Source organism: Numida meleagris, chromosome 20 (genome assembly GCF_002078875.1).
Source record: "Numida meleagris isolate 19003 breed g44 Domestic line chromosome 20, NumMel1.0, whole genome shotgun sequence".
In the NCBI taxonomy this organism is placed as follows: domain Eukaryota; kingdom Metazoa; phylum Chordata; class Aves; order Galliformes; family Numididae; genus Numida; species Numida meleagris.
Genome location: NC_034428.1, coordinates 4,786,355 through 4,813,307, shown reverse-complemented (window position 1 = coordinate 4,813,307; position 26,953 = coordinate 4,786,355). Strand labels below are relative to the sequence as shown.

The 26,953-nt window shown below is 46.6% G+C and overlaps 2 protein-coding genes across 6 annotated transcripts in view; both read left to right on the top strand.

Annotated features, from left to right (window-relative positions):
• On the top strand, positions 38-10,063 carry EMC1 (ER membrane protein complex subunit 1). Its single transcript, XM_021417645.1, has 23 exons — positions 38-186; positions 258-382; positions 813-878; positions 994-1,087; positions 1,413-1,541; positions 1,695-1,821; positions 1,952-2,101; positions 2,417-2,584; positions 3,019-3,090; positions 3,516-3,572; positions 3,815-3,937; positions 4,135-4,231; positions 4,725-4,841; positions 5,597-5,796; positions 6,029-6,178; positions 6,382-6,543; positions 6,776-6,895; positions 7,138-7,275; positions 7,624-7,797; positions 7,959-8,169; positions 8,398-8,482; positions 8,944-9,073; positions 9,251-10,063. The coding sequence occupies exons 1-23, from the start codon at positions 110-112 to the stop codon at positions 9,428-9,430; spliced, it is 2,952 nt and encodes a 983-aa protein (XP_021273320.1). The 5' UTR covers positions 38-109; the 3' UTR covers positions 9,431-10,063.
• UBR4 (ubiquitin protein ligase E3 component n-recognin 4) overlaps positions 10,482-26,953 on the top strand; it is a 68,538-nt gene continuing 52,066 nt past the window's right edge. For all 5 annotated transcript variants that reach the window (XM_021417352.1, XM_021417351.1, XM_021417350.1 and 2 more), the window contains exons 1-28: positions 10,482-10,650; positions 13,750-13,847; positions 14,396-14,499; positions 14,746-14,875; positions 14,980-15,119; positions 15,307-15,409; positions 15,549-15,690; positions 15,844-15,968; positions 16,346-16,470; positions 16,721-16,780; positions 16,899-17,089; positions 17,325-17,424; positions 17,506-17,643; positions 18,144-18,261; positions 18,681-18,868; positions 19,423-19,582; positions 19,715-19,800; positions 21,563-21,732; positions 21,918-22,200; positions 22,724-22,856; positions 23,037-23,116; positions 23,643-23,771; positions 24,243-24,425; positions 24,644-24,766; positions 24,856-25,085; positions 25,694-25,818; positions 26,396-26,493; positions 26,649-26,806. In XM_021417352.1, the coding sequence (XP_021273027.1) occupies positions 10,526-10,650; positions 13,750-13,847; positions 14,396-14,499; positions 14,746-14,875; positions 14,980-15,119; positions 15,307-15,409; positions 15,549-15,690; positions 15,844-15,968; positions 16,346-16,470; positions 16,721-16,780; positions 16,899-17,089; positions 17,325-17,424; positions 17,506-17,643; positions 18,144-18,261; positions 18,681-18,868; positions 19,423-19,582; positions 19,715-19,800; positions 21,563-21,732; positions 21,918-22,200; positions 22,724-22,856; positions 23,037-23,116; positions 23,643-23,771; positions 24,243-24,425; positions 24,644-24,766; positions 24,856-25,085; positions 25,694-25,818; positions 26,396-26,493; positions 26,649-26,806 (3,845 nt within the window). In that variant the 5' untranslated portion in view covers positions 10,482-10,525. The remainder of the gene's footprint in view (positions 10,651-13,749; positions 13,848-14,395; positions 14,500-14,745; positions 14,876-14,979; positions 15,120-15,306; positions 15,410-15,548; positions 15,691-15,843; positions 15,969-16,345; positions 16,471-16,720; positions 16,781-16,898; positions 17,090-17,324; positions 17,425-17,505; positions 17,644-18,143; positions 18,262-18,680; positions 18,869-19,422; positions 19,583-19,714; positions 19,801-21,562; positions 21,733-21,917; positions 22,201-22,723; positions 22,857-23,036; positions 23,117-23,642; positions 23,772-24,242; positions 24,426-24,643; positions 24,767-24,855; positions 25,086-25,693; positions 25,819-26,395; positions 26,494-26,648; positions 26,807-26,953) is intronic.

Here is a 26,953-nt window from a genome sequence, read left to right as displayed (position 1 = left end):
CGCGGCCGCACGCTGCGCGGGCTCGATTTCCGCTCAGGCGGCGCGGAGGGCAGCCCCGTGAGGCGCGAGGCCCCCGGCGCTCAGCGCGGGGCACGGCGGGAGCGCTGTCATGGCGGCCGGGCTGTGGGCGCTGCTGCTGCCGCTGGCCGCCGCCGTGTACGAGGACCAAGTGGGGAAGTTCGACTGGTGAGTGCCAGGTCGCCGCCACGGGCCTCTCCCCGCGGCTCACGCCCGTCTCACGCTGCCCGTCCCCGCAGGAGGCAGCAGTACGTGGGGAAGCTGAAGTTCGCCTCCCTGGAGGCCGCGCAGGGCTCTAAGAAGCTGCTGGTGGGCACCGAGAAGAACGTGGTGGCCGCGCTCAACTCCCGCAGCGGCGAAATCTGTGAGCGGGGCGGGGAGCGGGGCGGGCGGGAGCCGGGCGCGGGGTGCACGGAGCTGGGGGCCGGCTGCTCCCCGCACCTGCCTTGTGCCGCCGAGTTGTTGGGGTTGGATCTTGGAGCTCTTTTCGAACTCTAAGATCCCCCAGCCCAACCCAACCCCAGCCCAACCCCACCGTGCCCCCTGCCCACATCCCTCAGTGCCGCATCTCTGCACTGCACACCTGCAGGGGTGGTGACCCCACCGCCTCCCTGGGCAGCCTGTGCCAGCACATCACCGCTCCTTCAGAGCAGGAATTGTCCCTGGTATCCAACCTGCGCCTCCCACAGCAGGCGGCGAGCACCAGGCTCTTTGGGAAGTCCCGAGGCTGTGGGTTTGAGAGCAATAACCAGCGGCCTCGCTGTGCCCACCTCCTCACTTTCTGTGTCTCTCAGTGTGGCGCCATGCGGATAAGGCCACCCCCGAAGGAGCGATCGAGGCGATGCTGATCCACGGGCAGGGTGAGGACATGATGCCGGCAGCGCACGGGAGCTGTCCCGCTGCCAGAGCTCCTCGCTCTGCTGCCCCGTGCTGGGTGCAGGCTCTGTGTTCACCTCCCGTTTGCTCCCTGTATAGATGCCATCACCGTGTCCGGCGCTGGGCGCATCCTGCGTTCCTGGGAGACCAACATTGGAGGGCTGAACTGGGAGACGTCGCTGGACACGGGCAGGTAGCGTGGGTCGGGGCTCTCTCCCACCTTTGTCCCGGGGATAAGTTAGTGAGTTTAGCATACCCGGACCCCGATACAGCAGTTTGGAGATTAGAGTCTGAAAATCTGGATGTTGCAAGAGCAGCTGGTTGGTGGTTGCATCCTGGGCTCTGTTAACTTCCAGCAATGAGAACATGGTCTTTGGGCATCTTGCCTGGATAGACAATAAAGCGATTTGGAAATTGTAGGTCAAGATAGGCATTAAATGTTCAGACAAAGGAAAAATTCACCCAGTTTGAGAACCTACGGATAACTCAGTAATTTATCGTGTCTGACTTGTGCGTAGTTTCCAGACAGCGAGTCTGGTGGGACTGCAGGATGCGGTGAAGTACGTGGCAGTGCTGAAGAAGGCAGCCATCTCCCTGCACTACCTGTCCAACGGGCACCAGAAGTGGGTAGAACACCTGCCAGAAAGGTGAGAGTGTATCTGAAGCAGAAGCAGAAACTTCGGACTCAGAGCCTGACATCTTGGGGTGGGAAGGATGCTGCAGTTTCCTCCTATTCTTGAAAACTTTGGGGAGCAATTACACAAGAAAATGGTGCTTCACGACCTCTGCTTCTCTTGCAGCGAGAATACTCAGTACCAGATGTTATATTCCCGTGGGGCTGGAGTGATCCATGTGCTTGGAGTGGTCCCCCAGAGCCACTTGAAGGTTTTGACGCTCAGCGTGGAGGATGGAGAAGTCACAGAACAGGTAGTGCTCGGTTATGGATCCAAAATAGCAGATTTGATATTAACATAGGTGTCCAGAGTTGTGTCAGTAAATTCATTCTTGAAAAACAGTTCTGCTGTTGACATCTTCACCTCTCCATGTCTCTTGGCAGACCAAAGTAGCAGCCCCGTGGCTGAAGAGCTTAAATGGAGCCTGCGGCGTGGTGGGGGAGGCGGTGCTGGTGTGCGCAGACGCAGCCACGCATTCTCTCTACGTTTGCTCCTTGGAGACGGAGCAGGAGATGAAGCAGATCCCGCTGCAGGTGAGCAGCGCTGAGAGACTTTGTACCCAGTTATCCAATTGATTTGGTGCCTGGCTGTGCCTTGGAGCGCAGGGGTTTTCCTACAGGTAACCTACACAGTGAGTGAGGAGGTGCTGGGGGCAGCGTGATCCGTGAGTGGAGGGATGAGAGAGAAAACTGTGCCTTGTGTCTGTATTAAGTCCGTTTTTCTGGGCTGATGTCACCAGAGCTTTGCTTCAACAGCAGTCCCCTTGCTTTTGCTGCTGATAAAAGGAAGCTAATCGTTTCACTGCAGAAGAAGTTTTCTTGAATGCACGTGTTTGTCTCCTTCCACAGTCACTTGACCTGGAGTTTGCTGATGGCTTCCAGCCCAGGATACTGGCTACTCAACCCAGTGTGATCAACGCTTCGCGGACTCAGTTCTTCCTGCAGCTGTCTCCAGGCCACTTCTCCCTGCTGCAGTGCAGACAGGGGCTGCTCAGCCCCCTGCGAGACTTCCAACAGGTAACCAGGAGAAAGGCGTTTCACCAAGAGGGCCGGTGCAGCTTAACATTCCTTACAACAGACAAACACCCCTCGGTGTTCTGAACGAGCTGCCAGGTTTCTCTTTTCCCTTGTGCTCTCTGCTGCAACATTTGAAAACCATTTGATTTTATTTATACTGCTGAAACGTTTCTAAGCATCAGTTTAGTTATCCTTTGTGGGTGACAGCTGCCCTGGGCTGCGGGTGAGCGGTCACTGTCTTTGTATTTGAGGAGTGTTGTCAGCTTCAGGGAGATGTTTTTTTTTGTCAGAAAACACAAGCTAAAACTTGGCCGTGAAATCTCATCTGCTGTTGGTTGCAGTGTGGATTAATTTGCTAGGCAGGCAGTTTTTGTTGAGCCTGCATTTTCTGTTGTGCTGGATGACTTCTTGCTGTTTTTATTTTATTTTTTCAGGCAGCTCTGGTGAGCTTTGCAACAACGGGGGAGAAGACTGTTGCTGCTGTGCTGACCTGTAGGAATGAACTGGTTGGTACAACTTGTCAGAACTACGTAGCTAGAGCAGCTCTGTAATCGGAACGTGCCTTGGGAGTGGGTTCCTTTGCACACATGTATTCCTTTGCAGGCCTGGATGCTGAGTAACTTGGGAAAGAGGGAGATTTAATGATCTTTTCAGGCATAAGAAGTCAATGGTAATGCTAGCAGGTCTTCGTTACATCCAGCTAGGGCTCACTGTGTGTGAGGTGCTTGTGTGTATGGTAGAAGTCCACTGATGTGCAGAGGAGTTCAGTTCTGAGGGGCGCTGAGCTGAGCAAAGCCTGACTTGTAGCACAACCATCTGCTGCTTGATCTCAGAGCCAAGCTGAGACTTGTCAAGGACACAAGAAGCAATTTATTTGTCATCCTCTCATGGGGGTCTCAAACCATGTTACCTTCTCTCATCCTCGTTTCAGAAACCTGGAAGTTCTGACGGCCTTCATGGAAGCGCTCTGGAGGATTCCCAGAAACAAGTACGAGGGGCATCGTTCCCATAAGCAGTAGAAGTTCTTGGCAGTCCCTTTTATTCTTTGCATGTGGGAACAGAATGGAGAAGGTGTTACACCTTGGTTTTGGAGGCTGATGTTTTGCACCAGCTCCAGATAAATAATCTAAAAACATTTTGAAACTGTATTTCTTGCTCGCATGAGATTCTGCTGCAGAATTTGGCGTGACAGGTAAGTTTATCTCAGCATTTTTCTGCACGATGTTACAGGAATCCTTAACCTGTTCCAATCAAACCTACAACATCAATCTCTATCTGGTTGAAACTGGACAAAGATTGTTGGATACCACGATTACCTTTAACCTGGAGCAGAACGGTGCCAAGCCAGAGCAGGTGAGTGGGAAGAGATGACTTCAGACCTTCATGCCCTGATTTGGCAGGATTTGTAGAGTTGCTGAGATCAGGTGGAAGGATTACTGCATGCAGCCATGCTGTTTGCTCTTGTTTCACCTGAGAGTTGGCTTTCATCCATGCAGACGGTGCAATCACTAACCTGGCTGTTTGGCTTACTCGGTGTTTCTTTTCCTCAGCTCTATATCCAGGTTTTCCTGAAGAAGGATGACTCAGTGGGCTACCGAGCCTTGGTGCAAACAGAAGATCACATGCTGATGTTCCTGCAGCAGCCAGGTGATTGCCACAAATAGCTGACCTGGTCTGAGCTTTACCAGCATGTACCTTCTTGTTGTAGGATGAGGAGAAAACTCCATTGCTGTAGAACCCAGTCCCCATATTTTATGAATGCTTTCTTTGGAAGCTGGTGTGCTGTGGAAGATACTTCAGTCTTGCGTCATCTTTCACCCTCAAAAGTTATCTCACCTGAGAAAACTGTTCTGCGGTGCTCTTTGTACAGGGAGAGCCTATCAATTGTATAGTGTTTTAATTTTAGTTTAGGGTTTTTTGGGAGGGGAGGGAGTGGAAATCTCAAAGATATTACCATAGGGTGAGTGTCCAAGTCCTGTTGTAGATCTTTCTTCAAGCTGCTTTGGAAAAAATCCTCGTGGCAGATACACTTATTTGCAGAAAGGGTTGGAGGTCCAGCTCAGTGATGGGAATGTTCTCGGGCTCATGTCCATGCACTTCATTTTGATTTTTCCAATATCCTGTCCTTGTTTCTTACCAGGAAAGGTTGTGTGGAGCAGAGAGGAGTCACTGGCAGAAGTGGTGAGCTTGGAGATGGTGGATCTGCCTCTGACGGGTGCACAGGCTGAGTTGGAGGGAGAATTTGGGAAGAAAGCAGGTAAGCCATAGACGAGTGGAATCGCCCTTAGGCCTGTGAGCCTGTCTGTACTTTTAAAGTCTGATGCCAAAGGCAGAGCACGCGGACATATTACGCTGTTAAAGTCAAAAACCAGTCACCATCTGTGGGAGAGATCTTCACTGTTTCCCCTAAACATTTCCCTTTGATCCTCTTAGAGTGCCCTTTCTGGAAGACCCGTTTTCAATAGCTTTTGTTTTTGCTTTGTTTTGTTTTTCCTTGCTGTCCTGGATGCAGCTATTCAAGGTAACCTCAGACTGCATGCAGTGTTCTCTAATTACTTCTAACTAACCCTTCTCAGTGGAACTCGATTTTCTTTGTTTGCTTTCCTAGTAGTGAAATACACTTGAAGCCTGGTGTCTTGCTTCTTTCAAGTAGCTAAATACCAACTCTCATTGGGCAGAATTGTGGTTTTTGTTGAAGTTTTTTTTTAACAGCCATTGTTTCTGTCGATCTGAGTGATGGGTGTAGAGGGAGATGAAGACCTCACGGGTTGGTTAGCTTTAGGAGGGCACGAGAAAGAAGGGATATTAAAGAAGAGGTTATGTTCTCTGGATGAAGGTTTGCTTTCAGTTGATAAGAGTGTATTTTGGGATGAGCTTTAAGTGGGGAAAGGTTGGTAAATTGCCAGAGGTTCCTGCATGGCAGTGTTTTTTCTACTGGGTGAGACTGTCATCTCAGATATGGAGTGGGATGTAGAAGTTTTTCCTTTGTTATCACCGCTGGTCCATTTGCAGATGGCTTGCTGGGGATGTTTCTGAAGCGGCTGTCCTCCCAGCTTATCCTGCTGCAAGCCTGGACTGCTCACCTTTGGAAGATGTTCTACGATGCCAGGAAACCCCGGAGCCAGATTAAAAATGAGATTAACATTGACAATTTAGCCAGAGATGAGTTCAACCTCCAGAAAATGATGGTGATGGTCACTGCTTCAGGAAAGGTGAGGGAACTAGAGAAGTAGTCTGTATCTAGGCTGTAGTGAAGAGTCGCAGCACTGAATCCCCCCCCTTGTTTCTACCTGGGCTTTGAGAAGAATGTCTTGAAGATGTGCAGAGTGCTTTGTGGTAGCTTTGGGGAGGAACTGAAACTCTTATTTCATACCCCAGAAGAAAGTGCAGTACTTGAATGTGAAAGAGGTGTTCTAACGTTGGTTTTACTCTGTCTCTGCTCAGCTTTTTGGCATTGAAAGCAGTTCTGGCACCATCCTATGGAAGCAGTACCTCAGGAACGTGAAACCGGGCGCCTCCTTCAAGCTGATGGTCCAAAGAACAACAGCCCACTTCCCCCACCCCCCACAATGCACCTTGCTTGTTAAGGATAAGGTGGGTCCCTCTCCTCTGTCCCTCACAGCGTGGTCTTGTTAGAGAAACTACTTCAGTGCTGTAACAGTGTCCAGACAGAATGTTTTGATGATAGAGCAGCAGAATCTAGGTTTTTGAATAATCTACACTGGCAGGTAAATGGTAGAAAAACAGCTCTTTTTTCCTGCCTTAGACAAAGTTTGGCATCTTGTTTTGGTTCTTAGGAAACCAAAATGAGCTTTCTGTACGTCTTTAACCCGATCTTTGGGAAGAGAAGCCAAGTAGCACCCCCTGTTTTGAAGCGTCCAGTTCTTCAGACTTTGCTTCTGCCTATTATGGATCAAGACTATGCCAAAGTACTGCTTCTGATCGATGATGAGTACAAGGTAAATTGCTTTGCCTGGAGACAGTTTTCTTTATGTTGTGGCCAGTCATTCCCTTTGCTTTGGGAGCAAGACAAAAAAAGAAGTTTGCCATTGAGTCACATTTCACACTAAACTATGAGGTTATTCTCATAAGGCAGACCTCGACTGGCGCGACACGTTTGAAATAATCTGCCCGTGTTTTTTCTTTGCCCGTTCATTTTTAACCTCTTCCCATTGTTCTTTGCTCTTCCAGGTTACAGCTTTCCCAGCAACTAAGAATGTTCTTCGCCAGTTGGAAGAAATGGCCCATTCCATCTTCTTTTATCTAGTGGATGCCGAGCAGGGAAAGCTCTCTGGGTTCAGACTGAAAAAGGTATGGAAGATGTATTGCAATCTAAATAACGTCACCTTCTTAAATGTCGTGTGGATAACTGTAGATCACTTGGTTTATTGTGTTTTGCTTGGGATAAAAGCAATTCAGCTGACTTAAGATTTCTTCTAAACTTTAAAACGTGTCTCAGAAACTTTAAAAAGGAAGCTCCCCGTGTCTCACTGGTTGAGGTGGTGTCTTGTGAGGACAGACAAACTTTCCCATGTGGTGCTTTTTCCTTGCAGGATTTGACAACAGAGGAGAGCTGGCAGGTGGCCATACCCACCGAAGTACAGAGGATAGTGACAGTGAAAGGGAAGAGATCCAGTGAGCATGTGCACTCCCAGGGCCGTGTGATGGGAGACCGCAGCGTTCTCTATAAGGTGCTGTAGGAGCTTTCTGTCAATGCATTAGCTCACTGGAAGATTTCAGCATTTGTGGACGCTGCTTTGAGCCTTTGCCCTGTGGTGCCACTTCTTTATTTCTTTATATATAAATGCATCAGTGTCTCTAATCTTCCCAGACAATACTAATTTTGTTGCAGATTTTTTTTTTTTTGCTGCAATTAAATCAGACATCTAACGATGGGGAAATTGCTGCTTGATTTCTCCAGGTGATTTGAGCTAATAGGATAATTGATGATATGCCCAGTTCCAGGCGAAACACAGATAAATGCAGTGCCTGTGGCACTAAGGTGAGGATCTTACCTGATCTTTCTTTTCCTGCTGCAGTCCTTGAATCCAAACCTGCTTGCGGTGGTGACTGAGAGCGCTGATACACACCACGAGCGCACTTTTGTTGGGATCTATCTGATTGATGGAGTCACGGGAAGGATCATCCACTCGTCAGTACAGAAGAAAGCAAAGGGACCTGTCCACATCGTCCATTCGGAGAACTGGGTGGTGGTAAGGAGCATTATTCTGTTCTTACTCTTTACATTTAGGATTTAGGGGCAATTGCCAAACTTATATGGAGAAGACTTACGATCATCCTCTGTGATTTCCTGCTACCTCTCCACTGTTGACTCAGTGTGCCCTGCATTCCTAAAACCATTCTCTCATTTCAGTACCAGTACTGGAACACAAAGGCACGTCGGAATGAGTTCACTGTTCTGGAGCTGTATGAGGGGACAGAGCAATACAACGCCACAGCCTTCAGCTCCCTGGACCGCCCGCTTTTACCTCAGGTCCTGCAGCAATCGTACATCTTCCCCTCTGCCATCAGTGCCATGGAGGCCACCATCACCGAGCGAGGCATCACCAGCCGTCACTTGCTGAGTAAGTGCGTGCTGCTCTGGTCTCAAAGTGGTTGTTCTTCCTGCATAAGTCAGGCACTGCGCTCAAAACCAGGCCAGTGTGCTTCTCTGGCCAAGATCCTGCTTGCCTGAGGGCTGCCCTGGACTTGTGGCAAGTGCTAGAACGTGCACTAGGAGAGCATTTGCATTACCTTTTAGAAAATGCTGTTGGAATGGACAGTTTTTAAGATTCATTTCTTTTAATGTGCAGTCGGACTTCCCTCTGGTGCCATCCTCTCCCTTCCCAAGGCTCTGCTGGATCCTCGCCGCCCAGAGATCCCCACAGAGCAGAGCAGGTAAGGAAGGCACCATAGCTGCTATTCCTGTTTGAAGATGGATGGATTTTGCGTATAATAAGATAGTGTGATATAGTGTACAGATTCAGGGCAATTATTGCAGGAATTTAAGTGAAGCTGCTTTGTTCCCTGTATGTGACAAGGGAATATATGTAATACAGCAGGTCTTACCACCAGGAAGAACCTTAAGAGACAGCTGTTTGAGTAACTGGCTGAAGCTGTTAGAGGAGTGACACTTTTATAAAAACCTTAGAACCCTAAGAGGAGGCTGCTGCAGTACAGTCTGACCTAGCTGGCGTATTTGATTGCTTTCCTGCAGCAAAAATAAATCTGCACTGGGGCAAAGCTGCTAATCTTGCTGTTTCAGGGCAGTAGCCTGTGCTGATGAGACAAGGAAGTGCAGATGATGTCCTTTGCGTGCTGTTCGGATAGGTTTTGATATCTCTCTAAATGCCTTTCAGAGAAGAGAACCTGATTCCCTACTCCCCGGATGTGCAGATCCACGCCGAGAGGTTTATCAACTACAATCAAACTGTATCACAAATAAGAGGGATTTACACAGCCCCCTCTGGTCTAGAGTCTACTTGTTTGGTGAGCACAAGGCAGTGGCTTGTGTGTGGAATTGTGGAGTTTGTGGGGAGAGCAGCATGCAGTCTGTAATTTCTGATCATGTGGCTGCTCAGCACTTCATAATTTCTTCTCTTAATTACAACTGTAGATGTAGGATGATTACTTTTGAAGTACCAGCTCATGATTTTCTCTCTTTAGGTTGTAGCCTACGGCCTGGATATCTACCAGACCCGCGTGTACCCCTCGAAGCAGTTTGATGTCCTGAAAGATGACTATGACTACGTGCTGATCAGCAGCGTCCTCTTTGGGCTGGTGTTTGCCACCATGATCACAAAGAGGCTGGCCCAGGTGAAACTGCTGAACCGTGCCTGGCGGTAGGGCTGCGGTGACAGAACAGTGGGGCTGGGGAAGGTGCCTGAGGACTTTTCTGGCTGAGGATCTGCGACCCAGCATGGCTGTGGAGTTCTGTTAGAAATTCCAGATGGAGTGACCACGATGGCTGCAAACATCTTGCTTTTTGTCTGGAAGTAACCTGAGGGGAGGGCTGCTCGTGCTGCCTGTAAAGAAATGGAAGAGAAATGGTCAAGAGGCATCATTCTAAAATGACTTTAAAATCTCCCACACTTCCCTACCGTCTTGGTTAAAGCCCTAAAATCTGCAACCCTCTTCTATTCCTGATTTTTAACAAAGGTAACACCAAGAATGCGTCCTTGAGGTGCTCCCTGCTGCCTCAGTGCCCACTGTGACTGGAGCTTGGGTGAAGGGACTTTGTGTGTGTGAGCTGGGAAGAACTGTGTCCTCATTTCATTAACAAGGTTAAAAGTTTCCCACCTGGCCATGGGAAACTGCCTCCAGTGGTCATTTAATTAAGTTGGGGTCATTTGATGGTCATTTGATGGGGTCATTTGTTGGTCATTTAATTAAGTGGGGTGTGGGAGCACTTGGAATGTAAAATCTCTCTATGTTCCTTATTTATTATGATTAAAACATTACTTTCTTCCAATTTTTAAATGTTTCTCTGTTGGAGCATATAGTTGTGGGCCTAGTAAACCTGAAGAAGCGACACTGGGACGTGGTTTCTAGCAGCACAGCTCCACCCCCCAGCAGGGCCTGGGCCCACGGCCTCTGTGGGGTTTCTCCTCCGACTGCGCGTCCCTTAATCTGTGTCAGATTTTAAAGTGCCCTCACGCCGCTCCCGCCCCCTGAAGCTGTGAGGGGCACCACCTCCTTCGCGCCCTCAGTTGTGCGCATGCGCCTCCACTCGCGCTCACGTACTACGCATGCGCCACCCCTAATCCTGCTGACTCACGTACTGCACAGGCGCGTAGGGTCGCCGCTCCTCCTCCAATGAGGGTGCCGGACGCGCGCATGCGCCTTGTCTCACTTCCTGTCTCGCGGCGCGCAGTGGGGGGGGGCGCTTCCGGCCCGTTCCTCCCCGCCGCCGCCGCCCCCCCGGCGCAGCACAGCGGCAAGATGGCGGCGGGCGGCGGCGCGGCGGAGCCGGGCTGGGAGGTGGCGGTGCGGCCGCTGCTCTCCGCCTCCTACTCGGCCTTTGAGATGAAAGAGCTCCCGCAGCTGCTCGCCTCCGTTATCGAGAGGTGAGGGCGGCAGCCGCGGGGTGGGACGGAGCGGCCCCGGGCCCTGCTTCCCCTCAGGGCGAGCCCTCAGGCGACGCGCGGCCCTGAGGTGTTGTTGCTCGGCAGTGTGAGGCCGCACCTCAATGCTGTGTGTGGTGTTGGGCCCCTCACTCCAAGAAAGACACTGGGGCCCTGGAGCGTGTCCAGGGAAGGGAAGGGAGCTGTGAGGGGTCCGGAGCACAGTGCTGCGGGGAGCGGCTGAGGGAGTGGGATGACTCAGACTGGGGCAGAGGAGGCACGGGGAGACCGCATCGCTCTGCAACTCCTGGAAGGAGGATGTGGCGAGGTGGGCTCGGCCTCTGCTCTTCTCCGGTGATAGAATGGGAGGGAACAGCCTCACGTTGCACCACGGGAGGCTCAGTTTGGGTATTAGGAAAAACTTCCTCTCTGAAAGAGCGGCGATGCGTTGGCACAGGCTGCCCAGGGAGGTGGTGGGGTCACCATCCTTGGCGGAGTTCAATGTGGAGATGTGGCACTGAAGGACGTGGGCACGGTGGGGTGGGTTGAGGTTGGACTTGGTGACCTTGGAGGTCTTTTCCAACCTTAATAATTCCCTGAAATACTGCTGGGTGAGGTGTGTTTCCTCCCCTACCTAGTGCAAGCCACATGCCTGGCACTGAGCAAACCCTGTAGAACTCTGCACATCGCTGGCTGCGGAGTCCTGCAGGACAGAAGCTTTTATGTCACGCCTCGTGCAGAGGAAAAAATAGCTCATTACTGTGCAGAACCACACTCTTCTGTTCTAAGAAACAGCCTATCTTTAGATTTCTCCTTAAAATATGCACTCTTCACCTTTTTGTTTGTTTGTTTTAGAAGATTGGTAGTGGGGGGGTTGGTTGGTTGGTCCACAAAGTGGTTGGATGTCCTGGTGCAATGGCAGTGAAGTCACCGAAATCATTCTTTTCAAAATGAATTAATGTGCTCCTTTTCTTGGCAGCTCTTCTATGTCATTCCCAAGTTTAAGCATTATCAGCTCCCTGGTGTTCTCTTATTAGCATGTATATTCAGGAATGAATAGACGTTGGCCTCATTTTTTGACAAAAATCATAAAAATGCTAATGTGGAAAGACCCAGGTGCAGAGGAACACAGTTTACAAAGTCTGTGACAATCAGATGAGGCTGATTTTTCAGGAAAGATTTTCAATAGTGAGAGAACTGCACCTGCTGTTGTGCCTTTCCATGGAGGAGGGTGCTTTGTGCTGCTGCCTTACATAAAGGGTCTATTTCTGGCTGGTTGAGATTTGGAAGCAGAACCGAGAGCGAGTTGGTATTCGTTGCTGAAGTGTTATATCGATGGCTGGCTTCTCGGTTTGTGTGAGTAATGATTTTCCCTGGTAAGCAAATGTTATTTAAACAATAAATTGCAGCACAGTAGCCTGAAGTTATTAGCAAGTTTCAGTGTATGTACAGTATAACACTTTAGTGCATTACAGGTTATGCTGTTATCTTTTTTCTTGTTATTTGCAAAGACTTGATGATGATGATTAGCAGACAGGTGCCTTCCACTTTTCGCTGCCCTAACAAGACCACAACTTGTTTAAATAAATGTCAAACCTTTTGTTGTCCAGTTGGGGTGAAAATCCCTATCTGGTTGTGGTTTCTGCACTTTTCTGTTCTTATACCTGCAGGTATTGTGTCTTGCTTAGCTTGACCTTTACGGCAGCATGCTAATTAGGAGCTGCCAATTTCTTCTGTGCTCCATTACTCCCTAATTGTTCTCATTTGTTCTCTTAAAATACATTGCGTGCACCCACAGCCACTAATTTAGAGCTGGCCGTAAAGCAGAAGGTGAGCAAAATGGGTGTCTGACAACAGCATGAATTGCGTTGGCACATCCAGTGTCTGGCAGTGCTGGTTATTGCCAAGCTTGAGAAATGGTCCTTTTGGCTGGGAGTGGTGCCCCACGACAGCTGGCAACCTCTGCCTCCCAGCAGCTCCCCTGAAATCAAGTCTTTTTGCCAGGGATGGAGGAGCTGCTGTTTTTAGAAGCAGAGTGCCTGGTGAAGTTGTCGTGCGATCTTTTCTTCCAACTTGCTCGTTGCCCGAGTGTTTCTGTCATCTGCAAATGGGAAGGCAATTAATTGAAGCATTTAATAAGTGGACATCCACACCGCTTTGTTTTGTTGGAGGACTCATGGGCTGGCCTAGCCCTGCAGGCAGAGCTCTGCAGCTCGCTGTGGCAGCCTTCAGGTCGGTGCAGATGGGATGTGGGGCGAGGCCTTCCCGCAGCTGCCTCCAGTGTGTCATTTCTGCGACGTGTGGACGCTCTCTGTGGCCAGCTGACCTCACAGGGAAACCTCAGAGACTTGACTTTCATTGTATTGACGCATCTTTTGCTTCACAGTTTTATCTTTTGCTTTGAGTTGACGTTGAATTTTCACTCCGTCTGAGCTTGGTGTTGATTTGTGTGCAGGGAGAAGTGGCAAACCGCTGTAAAGCTCTGAAATCACAACCTTCTGCCCACGAGGCTGGTGACAGCGGATGCATTCTTCTCGACTGCGTGCTACCTACCAAAACTCCTTACTCCTCTGCTTGTGCACATGCTGCATTGAGTATTTGTTGTTGTTATGCAATGGGCTGTTTTGATCCTTCTGTTTTGCAGAATTGCATAAACTGCTGTTGGCCCTGCCTTGGCAGAACGGGAATGCCTGTGCTGCAGCCCTGGCATCAGCAGAACAAACAGCCCCAACTTTACGGGCAGCTGACTTTAGAGGAACTTAAAGATTAATGAAAGCTGACAGGAGGGCGATTGTTAGAGAGGCTGACTTCTGGTGATGTAAAGGAAAAGTACTGGCCATACTGGGAGCTGTTTTCTTAAACTTCCAGTGCAGGCAGTAATCCTGATGCCGTGGTCTGTCTTCTGCTGCAGGAGTCAAGCCTGAGGATACACATATGGGTCACAGGGCAAGATTCTGTCCTCAACACTTTGATTTGGAAAGAGCATGCGATCTTAATGATCTTGTCTTACACGTGTTAATGGATGGATCATGTTCTGAGCGTTGTGTGGCAGTCCCTATTGTGCTGTATCGAATTGACGTATCCCCTCTTCTCCTATTGCAGTGAATCGGAAATCTTGCACCACGACAAACAATATGAGCCTTTTTACTCCTCCTTTGTTGCACTTTCAACACATTACATCACTACTGTGTGTGGTCTCAGTAAGTGTTCTCCATCCTCCAATTTTACTCTTGTTCAGCAGCTGAAGTATAGTAAATTAGGCCCGAGCTGTTCTTTGGGATTTGTCTCAGGCCCTGGTTCGTGTCCTACTGGCAGATGGAAGGGGAAACCTGTCCAGTTTTTGGCATTTGGCCACCTGCTGCTGGGTGGTGGCAGCTTTTTGGCTGCATGTATGTATATATTCTTTTTTCAGCCAGAAAAGTGGTTGGGGTGAACTTGTTTTGTGTCCATCAGTGCTTTTTCTCTAAGCTTTGACAGTATTAACTAATAAATATTGCTAGGGAAGCCATCGTATATGCCTGTGTTAGAAGAGATTGTCCTTGCTTTCCTGACACTTCTTAACATTACATTTTAATGAGACTGGGTTGATATTGCATCTCTCTGATAGACATGGTAGATGATGTCTGCATGCGTGCTGCATAGCGTTCTGCTTTATTGAAAGCATTAAGAGCATTGAAAGCATTAAGAGCCTGCTATACCAAATTAGTTAAAAACTTGTCCTAATTGATGTGACCATCTGCTTTTTCAGTACCCAGAAACCAATTGCAGTCGGTGGCAGCAGCGTGTAAAGTCCTGATTGAATTCTCCCTTCTGCGTCTAGAGAACCCAGACGAGGCGTGCGCTGTTTCGCAGGTGAGCACAGATTTTGACCACGTGGCCCTGAGAGCAAAAATGGACTCTGGCCTCTAATTCCAAAAAAATTTGCTCTGATGTTGTACAAAGCAAGATTACCACCACGATCTTTGGTATGAGATCAGATTGGATCTGAGATGCTGCGGTTGCATTACTCATAACGCAGCAGCTTAGGGTAAACAATACCTCAATATAGTTGTTAAATCTAGAGAGTTTGTGTTGTGTTTGTTGCCTTTTTCTTTGTAGAAACACCTCATTCTGCTGATAAAGGGGCTGTGCACGGGCTGCAGCCGCCTGGATAGAACAGAAATCATCACTTTCACAGCAATGATGAAATCAGCCAAGCTGCCTCAGACCATCAAAACCCTCTCTGATGGTGGGTGTTTCAGTTTGTGATTATATCGCTGTGGCACTTGAGCGTGCTATGGAAAATGTTATGTGCTTGACATATGAAATGTTGTTTTGCTGTTTGCCCCGCAGTAGAGGACCAGAAGGAGCTGGCCTCCCCAGTGAGCCCAGAACTAAGACAGAAAGAAGTACAGATGAACTTCCTGAATCAGCTGACATCAGTCTTTAACCCTAGAGTCTCAGCATCACCATCTATCATGCCAGAGACACAGGTAAACAGCCCCAGAGTGAAAGCAGTCTGATTTCCAGCATGAATATCAGGGCGCTCAAGGACATAGGGGAGATATTCGCACTTCTCTGAGTTCTACTGCTGATGCACCTTGCTGCTTTGTAGAGTCATTGCAGTGCCCTATATTTTTTTATGCTTCTGTGTTATATTTAGTACGTGCTTGATTTCAGGTGGAAGGAGAAAACGAGGATCAAGCTTCCGCAGATCAAACCTCTGCAGCAAAGACGAAAAGCATATTCATTGCTCAGAACGTAGCCAGCCTGCAGGAACTGGGTGAGGATCAGCTTTGTAGCATTGCAGGGATAAAAAAGCGCAAGAGCAAGCGTTTCTCCTGATGGCCGTTAGATCTGTTCTGCTTAGAAGCTCACCCGTGGAGCAGTCACAATAAAACACTGCTGTTTTTGTTTGGTAGGTGGCTCTGAAAAATTGCTGAGAGTGTGCCTGAACCTCCCGTACTTCTTGCGGTACATAAATCGGTTTCAAGATGCGGTGTCCGCCAACTCATTTTTTATTATGCCAGCCACGGTGGCAGATGCCACTGCTGTTCGTAATGGGTAAGATCACGCCATCACTCTTCTCTGGTATATGCTGGATACACTGTATGAGAGAAAATAACTGTGCTAGCCGTGCGGTATCAGTTATTTTTCTGCTCCCATGAGCACTGTGTAGGTTGCATTCCTGATCCTTAACCTGTGTTGTTACTGTAGATTTCACTCGCTGGTAATAGATGTGACCATGGCACTGGATACTCTGTCTCTGCCTGTGTTGGAGCCCCTGACACCCACGCGGCTCCAAGATGTGACTGTTCTTGCTCTCAGCTGTCTCTATGCAGGTGACTAGATTTCCTCTATTTTTAGGCCTCTAAGTCATTCTTCCTTCTGTTCTCCTTTGTTACCCACACATTTGAGGCTCACCCTACAAGTAATCTTTATTTCTTGTGGGTGCGACAGCTTTGCACCATGCTGTGTAATGTGGGTTCTGGGGCAATGTGAGCATTGTTCTGCTGGTACCAAGGTTCTGGTAGGTTCTGCAAATGAGACTCAGTGACTCAACACCTTCATAATAGCCTGTCATTTCTTCCCTCTCTTTATGTTCAGAGCATAATACGTGTGCATGTCTGATACTGCTTGTTTTTATGTGCTAAATGGGAAAGTTTTGTCCCAAGGTTGGCTCTTAAGAAGACTGTTACCTTCACTTACTTTCAACCAGGTGTGAGTGTGGCAACTTGCATGGCCATCCTACACGTGGGTACCACTCAGCAGGTACGGACTGGGTCTACAAGTTCCAAAGAAGAAGATTATGAAAATGATGCTGCTACTATTGTACAGAAATGTGTAAGTAGATGCGAAAGAGTGTGTTTGTTTTTTTCACGCTTGGCAAGCAAAATGTGTAGAATTTGTATTTATTTGGATTGCAGTAGATACCTATTATTTCTGGGCATTAGACTGGCTGATAAAGTAATTGGGTTGGCTAATTTTGGAGAGGAAACAGCGATCGTGTCTGGAGTTCTAGAAGTTTTAAGCTCGTTTAGTTATTGCCCAGTTTAATACTTAAACATTACTGTGGTTTTGTATCTATTTGCAGCTTGAAATCTATGAAATGATTGGACAAGCCATCAGCAATTCACGCCGAGCAGGGGGTGAGGTAAGATCTGTGCCCTTCAAGAAGCAGTTATTGTGCTGTTCTGTTTTGGCATTTGGATTTACACTATTTCATCTTTTTTCTTTTTTTTTTTTTTTTCCCTTGACTTTTTGGATGATAGCATTATCAGAACTTCCAGCTGCTTGGGGCTTGGTGTTTGCTAAACAGTCTCTTCCTCATCTTGAACCTCAGCCCCACAGCATTGGCTGATAAGGGGAAGGAGAAAGATCCATTGGCTGCTCTTCGTGTCAGAGACATCATTGCTCGGACGAAGGAGGGCGTTGGGTCTCCCAAACTGGGACCTGGGAAAGGGTATGTAAAGACCCCATTGAAGTAATCATTGTCCATGTATCTAACTGTGCAGAGCAGACAATTACTATGGAGTCTTGTTGGTCTTGCCATTTGAAATTCAGATCTTGATTCTTGAAAAGAAAATGAGTCATCTTTTCTTTTTCAGTTTAGCAAAGCAGTTCCTCAGTCACCTCACTCAGTCTGTCTTTTTTTTTTTTCCCTCCTGAAATTACATTTATCTTTTATTTTTCTGTAGACATCAAGGGTTTGGTGTTCTGTCAGTGGTGCTAGCAAATCATGCCATCAAATTGCTGTCATCCCTCTTTCAAGATCTGCAAGTGGAGGCATTGCACAAGGTGTGTAGGTAGTTCTTGTGAAACATTTGCCCTTCTCCACTGAAACACGCTTTAAATTCTCTTTTCAATGCTGTCCTCCAGGGCTGGGAGAGCGATGGCCCACCAGCAGTGCTGGATATCATGGCTCAAAGCACATCGATCCAGAGAATCCAGCGGCTGATAGATTCTGTACCACTCACTAATTTGCTGCTGACTTTGCTGTCTACATCATACAGAAAGGTGGGAACTGGCATACAGCTCGGGAGGTATCTGAGCAACTCCCACTGAGTGTCATCTGCATGGAAAATTCTCTTTACAAACTGTGAATATGCAAAGAAGAATTTAGAATTCTGTCAGTGTCAACTGAAGGCTCTCTCTCTCTCTCTCCTCGTTTGGAGACCGTAAATTTGACAAACTTGTTCTAACAAAATAGCTCTGTAAGCGCAGTGGCATTTATGAATTTAACAAGAAGATGAAAAGGCTGTGTTCAGAACAGATGCTTTCATGTTAAAGCTGTTACTTGAAGTGTTGCTTAAAATCTTGGCATACATAATTTATTTTCAGCCATCCTGCATAAATTCTGATACAACTTTAAGGCAGAGGAGTCTCGAAAATCTGTTAATGAATCACTTGACTAGAATTTACTGGAAGAAAATTAAAATGACTTAGGAAGATAATTTGTTTTCAAATTCTTGTCTTTCATAATCCTAACGTTTAATTTGTTCTGCTGTTCTGCTAAGGCGTGTGTCTTGCAACGTCAGAGAAAGGGCTCCATGAGCAGTGATGCAAGTGCCTCCACCGATTCAAATACTTACTATGAGGATGATTTTAGCAGCACTGAGGAGGACAGCAGCCAAGGTAATCGAGTTTTCAGCAAAGAAATTAAGTCAGGGCTTTATGCTGTTTTTCAGCCTTAGTGGAAACCTGGCTACTGGGGTTTTGCCTTCTTGGGCTGAAATAATGTGTAATGCTGAAAATATGGAACAGTTTGGGAGATCTGTTTGGCAGAAGCAATGCTGACTATACTCTTCTATGTAAACTGAAGCCAGAGTGGCTGGTATTTGGCAGTATGTGCTTGAGAGGAGGGTGGAAATACTTTCTTCTTGTAAATTCCTGCTGTAAAACTGCTGAGCCTTGTGACTGGAAGGGTGAGATGAAGATTGCAGATGCCTTAACTCTACTCACTGCAGTTCTTCAGGCCTTTACTGTGCCAAGTCCTTTGCACGAGGTGGTTCTTTACAATCCTGTGCTTTTGCTTTTCTCGCCTCCTATGGCAGATGATGACAGTGAACCAATCCTTGGGCAATGGTTTGAAGAGACGATATCTCCAAGCAAAGAGAAAGTGGCCCCACCGCCACCCCCTCCACCACCACCTCTGGAGAGCTCTCCTAGAGTCAAAAGCCCAAACAAACAGACTGCTGGAGAGAATGGGAACATCCTGGCCAGCCGCAAAGATCCAGAACTGGTATGGAAGGGTCTCCAGGGTTAATGAAGTAAGGTGTAGTGGAGCATTCACTTGTCAGTGGCTAGCTGTGTTGATAGGTAATGTGATAAATGTCTGGCATTGTTAAGTATACTGCTGTTGGAGGATTGGTTGTTACTGGGCTTTGAAGAAATATGTTTGCTTTACTCTTCCTTTGAGTGGAATATTGCTATTGTATTGGTTATTGCTAGGGAATCAGAATGAGGGTATCAGCTTGGGTTACAAAGGAAGAGGGAAAATGAGGGCACAACTATAAGCTAAGTTGCTGATAGAATGGTGTTAGCGTTGGGGAGAGACAAAAATAAATTCTGCTGCCAAGAACTTCGGAGACTTGAAACCTTTTTCAGAGAATTATTAAAATTATGAAGAGTGCAGTGAGCTGCATTGCAATGAATAAAGTAAATCTGCTTTCTGCTGCCAGGGGTGTTATTAGGGGACTTGATCTAGTTTGCTGACAGTTCTGGCTTTTTTAATGTTTTCTTATACTCCCTCAGGTTTTGTTGCGTCAGCAGTGTGTTTCTCTTTTTTCTTTTCAGTTTTTGAGCCTAGCTTCAAATATTTTGAACTTTATCACTTCTTCTATGCTGAACTCCAGGAATAACTTCATTCGCAACTACCTGAGCGTCTCTCTTTCGGAGCAGCACATGGCCACGCTGGCTAGCATCATCAAAGAAGTGGATAAGGATGGGCTTAAGGGTGAGTGAGCAGTACTTCTCTGCTAGAAAGCGCAGATAGCAGGATTTGCAGCTGTCTGTTTTCATAGTTCCACGTGGAAATATGAAATATGGGAGAGCAGCAGTAGTAAATGGCTTGATCTCTGTGTTGCAGGCACTTCGGATGAAGAGTTTGCTGCTGCTTTGTATCACTTCAACCACTCCTTAGTGACCTCAGATCTTCAGTCCCCTGCCTTGCAGGTAAAGCCATGATGAATACATAAATGAAATGAACAAATGCTGGTGTCTGTTAATGCCTCTGTGTGGACTCTCTGCACCTGGAATATCGTGTTGTGATTCCACTTGGTTCTAGAGAACGGTAATTTTCAAACAGAGCTTGGAATATTGGGGTCTAAGTTGAATGACACTTTGCAATGCATAAGCTTAACATCCAGAGTTCAGGTTAATTCACTGAATTTTGAAGGTGATGAAGGCTGAAGGAGAAGTGAGTTTGTGTGTTTTGTTTTGGAGACCTTCCTCTATCCATGTGTTAGCAAGAGGCACTCCTGCAGGTTTACTTTGCTGTCAGGACTGATGCCAAAAGGCCTTGGAATTCCCTCAGGAGAATCAAGTTAATCTCTTTGCTTTCATGTGCTTTGTAGCCTCTGGGTTTCTTCGCTGGGTCATGGGCTGACATGACTTAACACTAAGCAGGGCTTGCTTACCAATCAGTCAATTCAGAGCCCATACTTTTAGTTGTCTACGTTTAAGATACCTTTTTTTTTTTTTCTTTTTTTTTTTCCCCAAAAGCAGTTGAACAGCCTTTTTGCTAAAGTGCAAACTGCAGGCTGATCTGTATGATTCTGCCAAAGCTCAATCTCTCCTGCTGTGATTTTGTTTCAAATAAAAACACTCCCTTCGGAGGGAATGTTGATCTGCCAGGCACTACAAAGGGACCTGGATAGACTGCATCGATGGGCCAAGGTAAACCGTATGAGTTTCAACAGGGCCAAGTGTCGGGTCCTGCACTTTGGTCACAACAACCCCAGGCAACCCTGCAGGCTTGGGGAGGAGTGTCTGGAAAGCTGCCTGACGGAAAGGGACCTTGGTGTGCTGATGGACAGTTGGCTGAATGTGAGCCAGCAGTGTGCCCAGGTGGCCAAGAAGGCCAGTGGCATCCTGGGTGGGATCAGGAATGGGGTGGTGAGCAGGACTAGGGAAGTCAACCTGCCCCTGGACTCAGCATTGGTGAGGCCTCACCTCGAGTACTGTGTTCAGTTTTGGGCGTCCCAGTACAGAAAGGACATTGAGGTGCTGGAGCAGGTCCAAAGAAGGGCAACAAGGCTGGGGAAGGGCTTGGAGAATATGAGGAGAGACTGAAGGAACTGGGGCTGGTTAGTCTGGGGAAGAGGAGACTGAGGGGAGACCTCATTGCTCTCTTCAAATACCTGAAAGGTGATTGCAGTGAGAGCGGGGCTGGTCTCTTCTCACTGGTGACAGGTGACAGGACAAGGGGAAATGACCTCAAGCTGCACCAGGGGAGGTTTAGGTTGGATATCAGGAAAAACTTCTTTCCAGAAAGGGTTGTTAAACACTGGAACAGGCTCCCCAGGGAGGTGGTTGAGTCACCATCCCTGAATGTGTTTAAAAATCGTTTGGATGTGGTACCTGGGGACATGATGTAGCGGTGGGTTGTTAGAGCAGTATGGTTAGGGTGCGGTTGGACTTGATGATCTTGAAGGTCCTTTCCAACCTGAGCAATTCTTTGATTCTATGAGTAGAGATCATTACTGCCATTTTGTCCTGCATTGGTGCTGAAGTTCAAAGTTTGTTGAGTTTTAGGTGGCAAAATGGCAATGTAAATATCCCTCAGTAGCTATGTCGTATATTTAAGGTCAGAGAAATATTGCTGTATTAGCCCTTTACAACCTCTGGGAACAATACTCCTTATTCAAATCATGCTTTTAATTAAAGAAAGCAGGCAGGACTTGCTTCTTTTCACCAAGTCTCTGCTTTGTTCCAGAACACACTTCTTCAGCAGCTGGGAGTTGCCCCTTTCTCTGAAGGTCCATGGCCTCTCTACATCCATCCTCAAAGTTTGTCGGTGCTCTCACGACTTCTCCTCATTTGGCAGCATAAAGCCACTGTCCAGGGAGATCCTGATGTCCCAGAATGCCTTAAAGTTTGGGAAAGGTGAGATGATTTTATTTTAGCTTGAAAGTCAGTCATCGTCTTTGTGAAATCGCCAGTATCAGTTAGAAGAATAAGCAGAAAAATAAAATGATAAAAATGTTTCTCTAACCTCTGGTGAAAGAGATCTTAAAGATGTACCTAAGCAAGAAGAAAAGTAATTTATAGACTTTCTTTCCTATTGTCAGGTTTGTGAGCACGCTGAAGCAAAATGCCTTGCAAGGGACTCTTCCCAGTGACGCAGAAGATCTGAATGTTGAACATCTCCAGCTGCTGCTGCTTATTTTTCACAATTTCTCTGAGCGGGGCCGCAGGTCTATCATGATGCTCTGTATCCAGACAATTGTGGAGCTGACAGTGAACATGGATACCCAGCAAAGTTCTGTACCACTTATCGTGGCTCGCCTGCTCTTGGTGTTTGACTATCTGCTCCATCAGTATTCCAAGGCCCCTGTGTACTTATTTGAACAGGTAAAATGTTGTGATTCTGTTCTGAGATGTAGTTCATTGCTCAGCAGAAATCTGTAGCAGACAATCATCTCTTCATGCCCTTTACAAGTAACTCAGTTTGGTTTTTGTTAACAGTCTTTCAGATTACAACAAATGATTAACTACAGTTGCTGGTTCCTAATGGCAGGTTCAGTTAGAGCATAAATTTATGATGTAACTGCTGTCCTAATAAATCCTGCTATGGGCAGGATGAAAGCCCTGCCTGATCTTTCAAAGTCATGAGTATTTGGGGCATTTAGACACCGTTTCAAATGCCTTGTATGCACTGTTCTTGCTTTAACTTGTCCCTGGTGAGTTATGGCACTGTTCTCATTAATGAGATGCTAGCATTTTGTGTGTGGCATTTTCAGTAGTTGGAAGCTCCTTAGGTAGGATCCAGGGCTTCCCTCAGGCTGAGAGTGGGAATGGGATAGTTTGTATCTTATGGCTCATTGTTTTATTATTGTGGTTCCCCTGCTTAATGATTTACTGCTTTTCTACTTAGGTGCAATATAATTTGCTGACTCCACCCATTGGCTGGGTGAGTGGGTCCCAGGACAGTAGCAGACGAACCTCTGTCCCACTCTATCATGGATTTAAGGAGGTGGAAGAAAACTGGACCAAACACTGCTCATCAGGTAAGAACGAAAATGTGAGGAATTTTTTTTATTCCAAGATTTGCTTTTACAAATAAATGAGAGTCATTCCTGTGGCCTAGGTACCTTTTCCTGCCTTTGACAGGCATACAGATAAAAATGCACATAGTTATGCTTGAACAGTTTTAGTAAACAAAATTGTTGTTGTGTATCACCTTCCAGATGCAGTTCCACAGCCCAGGTTCTACTGCATCCTATCTCTAGAAGCTTCTGAAGATGATCTGAACCGTCTGGATAGCACGGTACTGGGATTTCTTTATAGAGACTTTTCTGTAAGCCTTCAAAGGGCAGCGTTGGCTTGACAAGTGCCAGGGCAAGTTGATGAGAAGAAAGGACCTGATGCAGTGGCTAGAGCAGGAATTTTCTCCAAATGGAGAAAAGAGTAGTGACTGAATAAAATAATGTGGGATTCCTTTTGGCACTGATTCCTATGTCAGGGAAGTCCATTTGCAAATTCAAATGTACTACTATGAAAGTGTGTTGGACAGCTTGTTGTAATGCGTGTGATTCAATTATTTATGCTGCGAAGGAGAGCCCTATCATGTCCATACTTAATTCTCAGTGCTGCTGAAACTTCTGAGGCAGAGATTGTTAAGTAGGGTCACTTTCCCATCAGTTTGATCCAAATTCTTCCAGAATACCTGACAGAATTAACTTCCTGAAGTCACATTTTGCATAGTTTTGATCTGGGGGTGTTCTGAATACTTAACGGAAAGTATATATACATGCAGCTGCAAAGCAGTGACCCTGACTTGTCATCTCTTGCAGGTTTGTGAGGTCCTTTTCTCTAGGACTATGAAGTATGATGAGCTTTACACAGCACTGACTTCACTACTTGCAGCAGGGTCACAGTTTGATACACTCAGGAGGAAAGAAAACAAAAATGTCACTGCACTGGTAAGACTGTATGTGTTGCTGTGTTGTTGTCTGTGATGAGGAATAGCAGGTTTTTAAATTTAGTGTTAAAGTATTCAATCAAAGTGTTCTGGACAGTGGTTGGAGTAATGGAGATCTTAAAAATCCCATGGCTAATGGTAGTATTTTTGGTGGTGGCATATCTGTCAAGGATTTTCAATCCATAGCATGTTTTAGAGTTACTGTTCCTCCCTGGTAATGCCAGTAGGTCTGCCTGGAATATGATAAGACAGAAAAATTTTGTGTAATCCTTCCTTTTTTTTTTTTTTTCTTTCTTGCTCCTCTTCCTTCTATGCTTTGTTGCGTAATATGACAGAAATTCAGTCCACCACGTGTTCACCCAATTTAGCACATCTACATGGGTCTAGAGCCCTGATGAGATAATTTCAGTAGCTGTAATGGTTGAAACTGTGATCTTCCTTTACTAATTTATCCAACCATCCTTCTGCTTAGGAAGCCTGTGCACTTCAGTACTACTTCTTGATACTGTGGCGGATACTAGGGATTTTGCCTCCATCCAAAAACTACATGAATCAGTTGGCTACAAACACACCAGAGATGAGTGAATGTGATATTTTACACACGTTGCGCTGGTCTTCTCGCCTGCGAATCACATCTTATGTCACATGGATCAAGGTTACAGTCTCATCTTCACTGGGGTGTTTTGTAATGTTGTTTATTAGTAAGAATGTCAGTTTCTTGTTCTGTGCTCGGTGCATGTGGGATTTGATGTGTGGGCATGGTGGTGAGAAGTGGGATCTTGTCTGCATTTTTGAAGTGTTCTAGCCTGGTAGTTGACGGGGTGCTTAATTATAGAGCACTTTCAAAGTGTGATCTTTTTCTGGCATCTGTAGGATCACCTTATCAAGCAGGGGATGAAAGCTGAACATGCTGCTTCTCTCATTGAATTGGCCTCCAGCAAGTGCAGCTCGGTAAAATACGATGTGGAAATAGCAGAAGAATACTTTGCTCGACAGGTGAGCTGGTGCAAATGCAAATGTGCAGGTGGAACATCTGTTTTTGTGGAATGGTTTGCACTTACAGTTCCATTCATTTGTATTTTAAGATATCTTCATTTTGTGGCATCGACTGCGCAACTATTCTCCAGCTGCACGAAGTTCCCAGCTTACAGTCCATTTACACCCTTGATGCTGCAATTTCCAAGATCCAGGTTTCTCTAGATGAGCACTTTACCAAGCTAGCTGCAGAAACTGATCCCCATAAGTCTTCAGAGATAACCAAGAACCTCCTACCTGCTACGCTGCAGCTTATTGACACTTATGCTACATTTACCAGGTACAATCTGTAGCATCTCTGATAGAAATAAGGTTTCCTTCTGTACATGAGGGTTTTTATTTGTTGTTTTGGTAGAGAGAGGTGGGTTTCTTAGTAGTCCAGTACAGTGACTCTAACTTAGATCCTTTAGAGTGGCCATTGTTTTTAAAAGAAGAAAAAGCTATAATTTGGTTGTTATTTCTAAGTAGCTTGATCTTTCCTTGCAAGTTTGTAAAATCAGCTTTTCCTCCAAAGATGGAACCTCTTCTTACCACTCTGTAGGATAGTGCTGCTTAAAGTTATTTCACTGTCATTATTGAGACTGTCAGAGACCATCAGAGGGAGGAGGGGGGTGTTAATTCTTTGATTAAGAGTCTGAAGTCTTCTAAACTCTCATTAGCTCCGATGTAGAAGAAAGCAAAAGTAAATCAGCTTTTTCTTTTGAGCAGATGCTTTTGCTGGTAAGAAGCTTAGAGGAGATAGAAGCCCCGAACTCTCTTAGTGGGATCGCATGAAGTATGGGGCAGAACTTCAGAAGTTTGCTTTCTTATCTGTCACTGTATTGACACATTCAGTTATGAAATGCCGAACTGCTTCCTTGAAGTGAATCCTTTCCCTCATGAATGCAGATCTTACTTGCTACGGAGCCTCTCTGAAGAGGGCTCCAGTGAGAACAAACCTTCTGAAGAGAAGCTGCGAGGCTATGCTGCTGTCCTGGCCATTGGATCCAGCCGTTGCAAGTCCAATACTCTAGGTGAGTGTCCTGGATAGTTCAGATTTCCTTCTGTGCACAGGTGAAGCTTTCTACGAAGTTTCCAACATTCAGCTTCAAAGCTGTGTGCTGGCTTATGTGCTCTTTTTCCTCTGCCACTGTGTTCAGATCACTGTCTTATCCTGTCAGCAGCAGACTGGGGAGTCTTTTCTTTTTAGCATTGTAGCAGCTGAAAAAGAGGAGCAAGCATTGAAGAGAACTAACTTGTGAGGTTATCTGGCATACTGAAATGCTTTTATAACCATGCTGATGTTCCAGTAGAATGGCATGGCAGGGTATGGCAAACTGTGAAATATTAGTATGTTGAAGACAGCCATGGATTAGTATTTTTGCTGTGTCTCCTGTTGTTCTGATGAAGTGAAACAAGCTGGTAAGCTGGTGGAAACTTCAGGCATATTTTTGGCTGGTAGAACAGCACGAGTGTAGCCTTCAGAAGGATTACAGATCAAACTTGACCGGTTAACTCATGATCTAGTTTTAAACAGTTTTTAGAAGCATTCTGGTTTTCAACAGGACCCATGATACTACACAGTGACTTACAATTCTGGGTTGATTGCAGGTCCGATGCTTGTCCAGAACTTACCATCAGCTGTGCAGACTTTATGTGACTCGTGGAACAACATTCATACCAATGAATTTCCAAACATTGGCTCGTGGGTGAGTGCAGCCTTGTGGATTGAGCCGACATAATCTTAACTCTGTAAATTACTGGGAATGGCAAGTAGTGTGTCTTTCTGCTAAACACAAATTGTTCTGATTTTCCTCTGTGTGTGTGTGTGTGTGTGTGTGTGTGTGTGTGTCTCAACCCTTAGCGCAACGCCTTCGCAAACGACACAATCCCTGCAGAAAGCTACATCAGTGCAGTTCAGGCTGCCCACCTTGGTACTCTCTGCAGCCAAAGTCTACCTCTTGCAGCTTCCCTGAAACACACCCTTCTCTCCTTGGTCAGACTCACTGGGGATCTCATTGTGTAAGTGGTGTTTTTTATACTACATTCTTGCTTCTGATCTTCTGAATGTCTGTCTTGATCAGGCTGTTCTGTTGGAACACTTGCTGTACTGGCTCTGTAGTTTGAACTGAGCCTTAAGCTATGTTACGTTCAGTGTGCAGTTTGGAG

Excerpts from the sequence above, each read along its gene's own strand:
- EMC1 (XM_021417645.1), top strand. The coding sequence starts at position 110 with ATGGCGGCCGGGCTGTGGGCGCTGCTGCTGCCGCTGGCCGCCGCCGTG. Across the intron at positions 1,542-1,694 it reads GTAGAACACCTGCCAGAAAG|CGAGAATACTCAGTACCAGA; the intron begins GTGAGAGTGTAT and ends CTTCTCTTGCAG. Across the intron at positions 7,798-7,958 it reads ATTCGGAGAACTGGGTGGTG|TACCAGTACTGGAACACAAA; the intron begins GTAAGGAGCATT and ends CTCTCATTTCAG.